This window comes from Gracilinanus agilis, chromosome 3 (genome assembly GCF_016433145.1).
Source record: "Gracilinanus agilis isolate LMUSP501 chromosome 3, AgileGrace, whole genome shotgun sequence".
Taxonomy (NCBI): domain Eukaryota; kingdom Metazoa; phylum Chordata; class Mammalia; order Didelphimorphia; family Didelphidae; genus Gracilinanus; species Gracilinanus agilis.
The window spans coordinates 554,709,536-554,718,887 of NC_058132.1; the positions used below are offsets into that span (position 1 = coordinate 554,709,536).

The 9,352-nt window shown below is 40.6% G+C and overlaps 1 protein-coding gene across 1 annotated transcript in view; it reads left to right on the forward strand.

Annotated features, from left to right (window-relative positions):
- The window catches only part of OBI1 (ORC ubiquitin ligase 1), a 47,226-nt gene extending 45,086 nt beyond the window's left edge, over positions 1-2,140 (forward strand). Inside the window, exon 6 of the mRNA XM_044667284.1 lies at positions 500-2,140. Coding sequence (XP_044523219.1) covers positions 500-2,039 — 1,540 coding nt within the window. The 3' untranslated portion in view covers positions 2,040-2,140. The remainder of the gene's footprint in view (positions 1-499) is intronic.
- Positions 2,141-9,352: the final 7,212 nt, after the last annotated feature.

Consider the following 9,352-nt stretch of genomic DNA (forward strand, 5'->3'; position numbering starts at 1 on the left):
TATTTGACAAGGTGACATTGTGTAAGAAATGTATTGTAAAACACGGCTGTACGATAGGAAAATGATTGAATGTAAATATTTCAAGATGTGGACTACTGTTCAAATGTTATCATAAATCTTTGCCATTGTTTTAGGGGATAACTCTTCATGCATATTTGAACTGAATTGATAGGTCTAGCTCTTGGAAGGGTAATCTTCAGATAGTTTCCGCCTCTGTGCTACTAATGGTCTGATTTGATTAGTAAAGAATGCTGATAGCTATTAACTATTGTTATTTTTCTGCAGGTTAATATATAGGAAAAGCCATTATCAAGTAAGAAAAAAACTAATGGTGGAGTATGTTTATGTCCCCATTCACTGAGAAGCCAGAAATTTCAGTATTATCTATATGGAATTGGAAGAAGATGCAATTATTTATGCTCTTAAACTTTTTAAAAGGGAAAAAAATATAAAAACTGCACTTCAGTTGAAAGATTAATTCTCCTTCCATTTCTTGCAGATTTGGCAGATTTACAGTTGCTGCTCTTCAGTCCAAGGTAGAACAGTATGAGCGAGAAACAAATCGCCTCAAGAAAGCCCTGGAACGAAGTGATAAGTATATTGAAGAATTAGAATCTCAAATCTCACTGCTAAAAAGCCCAAGTGAAGAAACTGAAACTACAAACTCCATTAGCCAAAGAGTACTTTCTACAGAAGGCCAAGGAAACAGTTGCCCTGAGGAAGGTTCCACAACTTCAACAAGTCAGGGAGATGGTACCAGAAAGCAGCCTATTCCACCCAACCCAAGCGCTACACACCTTACACAGTCTTCAAGTAGTAGACTCTTAGATGTTAATTCTGCTAGTCAAGAAGGCTCAAGTGAGAGAGAGACAGAGTGTTGTAAGAACAAAGAACTCTTCCCAGAACAGTTAAAAATCCTATTAGATGTCCCTGATTCAAGGTTGGATGCTTGTTTGGAAAGACAGTGGAATAATAAAACTGGGAATTGTGAACCATATAAAGATGAGGAACTTTATGATCTCCCAGCTCCCTGTACCCCCTCTTTGTCTCTTAGTTGTCTTCAGCTCAATACCCCAGATAACAAAGAAAGCTCTCTAGTCAAAACGGAGAGTATCAGAAAGCACTCACACCATCTAAGAAAATTGGTGTTTGATGATTTTTGTGGCACTCCAAGCAATTGTAGCAAAGATTCCCTCCCGGATGATACAAACAGTAGTGAAAATGGAAAGAAATCAGAATGCTTCACTTCCCCAAAGTCAGTGTTTTGGGATTGTTGCCCTTCCAATTTTGCCCAAAACTTAAATTTTGAAAGTTCAGAGCAGAATACAGTTGCAAGTTCTTCTGGAGATTTGAAATCCAATGAGAAAGCAGGCTCCTGTTTATCTAAAAGGTTAAATTCTATTCGCTCCTTTGAAATGAATCGTACCAGGACATCCAGTGAAGCCTCAATGGATGCAGCCTACCTTGATAAGATCTCTGAGCTAGACTCCATGATGTCCGAATCAGACAACAGTAAGAGTCCCTATAACAGTTTTAAGTCAGCTGACATGGAAATGCCAACAAAGTTAGCACAAAGCAACGAATTTTTGGATGACTCTGAAAAAATAGAAGAAAGAACTAAGCCAAACCTTACAAAATGTTCTCAGCTGCTTGATCAGCCAGGAAATAGAAATGAGTGGAAACCCACTTCTTTTTTCATCCTTTCACCATCTGACCAAGAAATGAATGAACACTTTCCACTCCTCCCCTCTCCCAATTCAGGAACTAGTGAAATCAAACCCCAAAACTGTTTGTTTCAGAGGGAGTTATCCCAGAGTTTTTTGTTTAGTAACTCACATAGGCTGTTTGATGATCAGAGGTTTGGGCCATCTTTTTTCAAGGTGTCCTCAGAGATGCACAGTGTTCACAATCACCTTCAGTCCCCGTGGTCTGCTTCCTTTGTGCCTGAAAAGAGGAATAAGAGTATGAATCAGTCAGCAAAAAGAAAAATCCAAAGTAGCCTTTCTAGTGCCAGCCCATCCAAAGCAACTAAAAGTTGATTCATTTCTATTGAAAAGATACTAGTTGTCTTTGTCCTGAGAGGAAAATGGAAGTTTCTGAACTGTCATTTCCCACCTATTCCCTTGCCCCTCCAGAGAAATCCCAGCTAGTTTGTATTGATCCTTTTAACTGTCCCCCCCAAAAAAGTCAAAAATGAATGGCGTAGGCTTTACTTCCATACTCCTGAGAAACCTCCTCATGAATAATGCCAGGAGCTTGGCTTTCCTTTGAGTTTTTTTTTTTTTAATCATCATCATCATCATCGTGAAGTATCAAAGTGGGTGTATTTTGTATTCTTGTATTTTATTTGTCAGATGCAGCAGCCTGCTGGTAAGGAGAAACTTGTAGATCTTAAATAAAATCCTCAGAGCTGTCTGTAAGGTCCATAAAACATTTTGTTTCCATAGCACTTTTCTCAGTATGCAAATCCTCTTTACCTGCCACCATTATTTTATTACAGTAATGACCCTCGACTTTAGGAAAGGCTACATATTGTGAATTAGCACTCTAGGCATGATTTTATTGGAGGCAGCCTATATAATTTTTGAGTTTGGTCTTCAGTTTTGTTGTTGTTTTTTTAATTCTCCTTTATCTAGCCAGCATAGGTACAACCTCAAAAATGGAGAAGAAAGAATCATGGTTTTCAACTTCAAAGTGGTTGGTTTTGTTTGGTTTTTTGTTGGTTTTGGGTTCCCTCTCCCCCCTCCCCCCCCAAGCTGAGTCTGTTTACCTACCTCTTTATGGAAAACCAGAAATTCAGCTTACTCTGAGTGGGGAAATATGATAACTTCATGGCTTGGATATAGAGCACTTTAAGTTCTCAGTCCCATATTCTAGCTCTGATGATGTCCCAGGGCTACTTATTGAAGTGCTGGACTTGCTGTTTGCATGGCACTGTGCTTTATCGAAACCACAGTCTTTGTGCATGCTAGCATTCTTGCTTGCTCTGTTTTCCATGCTTTAAGAAAGTTAGGTTTTGGGTAGTCATAGAATGTTTCTCTTATGTAAGATAAAAGTGCTTTTTCTTTTGTGGGGAGTGTGCAGGGGGTGGGGGTGGGGAAGAGTTAAGCACAAGTTTTAATTTAGGTTTGGAAAAGCACTTGTTATTCCAAACATTCAGTATCCCTATACAGGCCTTTAAAAATGGGTTTGTATGCTAATGACTTGTTTACCTAATGTGCACTGAACATTTTACATTAATACTGTACTGTTTTACATTAATACTGCATGCTTTTCTATGTGAATTGAATAAAGGATGTCATAAGCACTGTAATCCTTGATGTTGTCTCAGTTATGGAAGTAGCATACTAAGACCAGGAAAACTGCCCTTCTTATCACTTTTCATTGATCTGAAAGTCTGAAATAAGCTGTCATAAATCTTTTCCCCCAAATTGGAGAGTTCTCAGTTTCCTTATGTACAATGAATGTTTTTTGATCGGTCAGTATGGACCTGGGTAAGATAAAACATAATTTTCATGTTAAAAGACAACGTTCCTTTAAGTATTTTTGATCATTTTGCCTGATGACTCTGGAATCCCAGGTAAAGCATTCAAATCTAGATCAGTTTTTCTAAAGCTGGTACACACAGGGCAAAAGCATTTTCCTAATTCTGTCCATAGTTAAAGAGACAATGTTTTACTTGCTAAGAATATGTCTGTTTTTAACATGCGGGCACTAAAATTCTGTGTCTAAAATGTTCTGACATCTAGATAGTGAATTAAATGTGTCCTTTCACTTCCTCGATATGTGATGAGGCTGTTATTCCCTTCTTCTCCCTGCCAGCTCCCTAAAAGTACTTCACAGTATTCTTTTAGAAGTAGTACATTCACAGCTGTTTGACCCTGGGCAAGTCACTTGACCCCCAATGCCTACCCTTACCCCTCTTCTTCCTTGGAGCCAATATGCAGTATTGACTCCAAGATGGAAGATAAGGGTTTTAAAAAGAAAAAAAAAGTAGTACATTCATAGTCCAGAAAAACTGAAGAACATCTTACACACACATACATAGTTCTTGTTTTGATTTGGCTTTTTGAAATCACCACCACTATTCTCTGATTTGATTTTCATTGCAAAAAGAGAGAAAATGGTTGAATAATTACATAATGGAAGGATGTAATATTTCTCAAGAATTCTTTTTAAAGCAGTATCGATTTATTTGAACTTTCTTCCCAAATGGTTCAGATTAGAGTGCATTTGAAATGCAGAATATACTTTTAGAAGAAAACCATTTAAATCACAAAATCTGCATTCTAGTACATACAGGTACTAGTATTTAGTTGATAGCTCAAGTTTCTGCATCAATAGACTGGCCCTTCCTTGTCAAAAGCTGAATAGATTTGGTAACATTACAAAGTTTTCGGAGTGGGGGTTTAGTTTTACCTTATGATCTCTAGTAGGTGACACAATTTCTTGCATACACAAGTTCATGTACAATTTAAAAGAGAGTGGAATTTTTGGAAGCAGTACTATTTGTTAAAGAATGCTTTTTAAAAATTATTTCTCAAGTTTCACTTAACTCATGCTGTTTTCCTTCTCTTTTACAACCAACTTCTGTGTTAGCTTTATGCAATACAATAACTTTACACAAATATTCTTTTTTAAAAAACTTTAGATCAAGGTTGTTGGGAGTATTAAATTCACTCTTCTTGCTATTAATTTTTCATGGACAAATAACTAGAAATCAAATAAGGAAATTTCACACCAGGAACTGTATAAAAACATGAATAACTGGATTTTAAAAATACCATTACAAATCCTCAATAAGTAATTTGTCTTCAGATAGAAAGTGAGGAAATATTAGAACTTGATTTTTTTTTTATTTTGGTTAAAGGATATCAACCTTCATCCAGTTTAAATATGTCCATAGTGTTTTCAAGAAATTCATTTCAAGAAATGGGCTGAGAACAAAATTGAAAATTATCTTTTGAGGTTTACAACTCTCCAAAGTATAGAGCTGCTTCATTTTCTCAGAAACTCTGAGTTACAACTTCTTCTTGAGTTTATTTGCTTCATTAATTAACTAAAAATAACTTCTCTAGCAGAAACTAATCTGGTCTCATGGCTATCTAGAAATGTCATTCACCTGATTCAGTTAAGCAACTCATCTCTAAATTTACTTAGTTTTTGAGGCATGGCTCATGTAGTGAAAGAGAAAGTGACTTACAATTATGTAGATAGTAAGAGCTATGGGGTAAAACTTGGACTTCATGTCCCCTTATCCCTTATAAGGCAAGTACTTCCTCTTTGTTGGTTTCTCCAAACACAATGATGCCTATTGCTTACTCATGTTCTGTTGTTCAGTCATGCCTGCCTCTTCATAACCCTGTGGATCATAGCACACCAATACTGTCCATGGTAGTTTCCTTGGCAAAGATACTGGAGTAGTTTGCTGTTTTCTTAGGTGACTTGTCCAGGGTCACACAGCTATTCTCTGAGGCCAAATTTGAACTCGGGTCTTCCTGACTCCGGACCACTGAGCCATTTATCTGTCCCTATCCTCTTTGATAGCTGACAGTTATTGAGTGTCTGCTGTGTTGTGGCGTGCTGCTATTTAAAGTGTTTCAAGTTCTAAGAGAATATATTGGTTCATGACCATAAAACATTTCAAGAGCTGTTTCTATTTACTGTTATTATGATAAAAGGATTTCATGTTCTGTGGAAAGATGTTATTGGGTGAAAAGGGAGATGGAGAGCGATATGGAGGTGGGAGTAGAACATTAGATAGGGGCAGCTAGTTCCAATGGGACCAATGTTATAAATGAGTAATTGGTTGATGATTCCTGGGCTTCCAGACAGGCTTTGGCTAAAACGTATTAACTGTTGTATTGTGAACCAAGGTCCAGTTATGCAGTCTCTGTTCCCAACCCCCAAAGGAGTCGGGACCTTGAAACAGACCTTTCAAAAAACCTTCCCTTAGGGAACTTTAGGATGGGACCTACAGTCCGTGTCTCCACTATCGCCTATGAATTATGAGCATAAAGTAGCCCTTTGGTAAGAAGGGTTTCCTAAAGGCTCCTGTGAGTGCCTCCCGTTCCTATTTGTGGGAGTTCTACGGCTCAACGTCTGTCCATCATGTTGAAACTTTATCCCCTTAATAATGCTTGGCAGATAGAATGCCTTTTAAGCAGTGATCTCAAAGTGCATTGTGAACATTTACTGCCTAATTCTCGGAACCCCACTCTGATCTAGGAAGCATCTATTATCATCCAGATATTTTAAAGAACCCATCTATATTGGAGCAGAGGTGCTCCAAAGCCGTTTGGACCTCTGTTTAATAATCTGACTGAATCATTCTAGAACATTACTTTGTATCTTAGCCCTTGGTGTTTGCCACTCTCCTCCTCTCTCCTTTCTTCCTACCTCCTGTCTTTTTATTACCCTGAATATAAATCGCTAATTGTTACCCAAACATCCTCCTTCCTCCCCAAGAAGGGAATAGAAGAGGAAACCCCTTTTCAGGCCATTCTACTCGGGCCTTTACTTCCCTTTCAAAGCAGTTACCCTAGGGATTTACTCCTTGTGGGGGCGGGAGAGAAACACTGGCAAAGAGTGGGGATGGTGGTGTCACTAAGGGATTTAAAAAAAAAAAAAAAAAAGTCTTCCCAGAGGCCACAATGGAGAAGAAAACTCGCTTTTTCTCTTTTGCAATTGTGTCTGTTTTTTGTTTTCCCTTTCCCTCCCCGCTAATGGTCCCGTGTTCACTGCCTGGGGCAGGCGGCCTGGTGGCTAGACAGCTGTTCCCTGGGCTCTAGAAAGGGTCAGGCGGTGGCCAGGCTTGCAAATCACTTTCTCCATTAAGCAAAAGCCTGCTCTCCTAGGGAGTAGAAGGGGCGCCCCGCCTCAAAGACGTTTATAATCTTCCGAGGTTCAGTGTGCTCTTGCCTGAACCAATCTGGACCGTCTCTGGGGTCAGCGGTTGGGTCTTGGACTCTTAGGATCTTTCTGGGAGTAGCTTCTTCCCCCACGAGTTCCACTTCAGTCTGTCTCTTTGGGAACCTTCAAACTTTAAACTAAGTATTTGCAGGCAAGTCCGTCCTGTGACCCGCTTGCTCGTCGTCCAGCATCTCCGCTGCTGCCTGCTTTCCGCGCACAGACCCCTGGTCCTCTCGGTCCTTGGACGCACCGACCCTGAACTTGTTCGTGCAGCCTTCCGACGTTTGAAAAAAATTCCAAGTGTCCCGCCGAGGCTCCCACCCAGCCCACAGGCCCCGAGAAGTCCCCTTTGCGATTTATTAGTATTATTTTTACTGCTAACCAAACCTGGTGATTAAGACGCGGAACTAACAAAGAGTTTTCCTTCCACCTTAACCTTGCACACAATCCTTTAACAAATTAATTAATCCTAATGAATTAACACTTCATTTATTTAAACGCGCTACAGTCCATGAATTAAATTTTCATGCAGTGATTAAAGGCTGTTAAAATATGCATGATTTCGTTAAAATTTTATAATAAATCAGGGCAATGTGTTACATGACAAGGCAACTATTTCCCAGCCCCTCAGAACGGGCTTTGATTCGTGCGGGGAAGAAGGAGGGGGTTGCTAGGGGAGCGCGCAGTTGCTGGCTCTTCTGGCGACGGAACCCGGCTCAGATCTCTTTTCCTCTTAACTTGCGGCGTCATTGTTCCGTCTTCGCTTTCCAGACCCTTTTCCGAGTCTTTCTTACAGAAGGAGAAAGCATCTTCTGCTTCAGGGTGGGGGCGGGAGCGGTGGGGAGGGAGGAGATTCTAGGAAGGAGGGATGGGAGTGGGGGGGTGGCACGAGGCCGAGGACTCCACCAAGTGCAACTCCCAGGTTAGGTGTGCACAGTTGGTGTTTAACTAAATCAGCTGCATATTTACCTAAGCAGCTACAAGGCTCCACTTCGGGATCCTGAGCGCTGGGGCTTGGGGGCTCTTCCCTGTTGTTCTTTTAATTAGTCCGTATTTGTGGCAGGCTAGTAGTTGACTTGGGGGCGGCGGAGAAAAAAAGGTGAAACTTTCACAAAGCCCCGCAGAATCACCGTATCGTGGGGTTTCTTTTCATCCCGGGACCTCTAAGTGGGTCCTCCAGGCAACTTGCTCTTCCAGCCTTGAGGGGGGAGGGATGGAGAAGGTGAACTTCTTGCCTACCAGGGGACCTAAATCACCAATCAAGCTTTTCCATTTTTAATAGGACACCGTTCTACACTTTGGCTGCAAAAGCAATTATGGCAGCGTGTACACCGGTAATTAGCAGGCCTTTGCTGATGTAAGGAAGGTCCTCATTAGAACATGGAAATAGTTTTTTATGCATTCACCCATAGGGCTTTCTGAAGGTAGGTTGGTTTTGTTATCCGCAGGGGAACAGGTTTTTATATATGTATACTTTTAATAGCTAAATAGGATATAGTGATTGTTAGTGAACTTTACCTTTAAAAAAAAAATCCCTCCTCGAATGCTGGAGGGTTTGGTTTGGTTTTTTAAAATGGTGCTACCTCTAGTATTACCTTGGGAAAGCTCAGGATACATTTAACTGCCCTGGGTGGTGGTGGGAAGTAGGAAGCACCTAATGGAAGTTGTATTTGAATAAAATGGGAACTGGAAACAGAAAACAGCAGCGGCTTATTCCTATAGATGACTCACGAATCCCCAAATCACTCCTTTTTCCTGAGTGTAGCAAAGTCTTGTATGAGGTGTTAGTATTTAATATTCTAATGTGTAGTATATTTGTCTTTGGGGAACCTTAAAAGAGGAAATCAAATACAATGGGTTACAATAACATATAAATCCTTATGCTTTGGGAATAGAGGGGAGTGGAATGGTTACTGGTGACAGGCAGGTAGGGTACAATAGGGAAATTCGCCTCTGAAATTTGGAGCAGAACAAAACTGGTGGAAAAGTACATGCTTTCTCGCTGCCTGCCTCACCCTCTTTTTACTGAAACTGCTGGGACATTAAAATAGAGTTACTGCCCAGGCGTTCCCTAATGAACAAGACCCTCAAAGCTACCGATTTACTGCGAATTGTAGGCTGGCGCTTCTCTCCATGAATGCGAATGTTCCCGGCAGGAATACAATGAACAGCGAGTTTTGAAGCGGCATTAAAAATGCACCACCAGAATTGTGAGTCGGCCAGAAGGCTGCAAACTTGGGAGCCAGCTTCTGAAAAGGAAGGAGAGAAGCTACGTAGGAGAGGAGTTGAAAGGACAGAAGAAATAAAGAGAATCGGGAGTGGGAGGAAGGGCCAAGGGTTGGGGTGGGGGTGGGGTGCAGATTCGTCTGGAAAGGAAGGCTAAGAGGGCACAGAGTAGAGAAGTAGAAGTTTTCCCTAGGGAAAGATACAAACGAGGTGG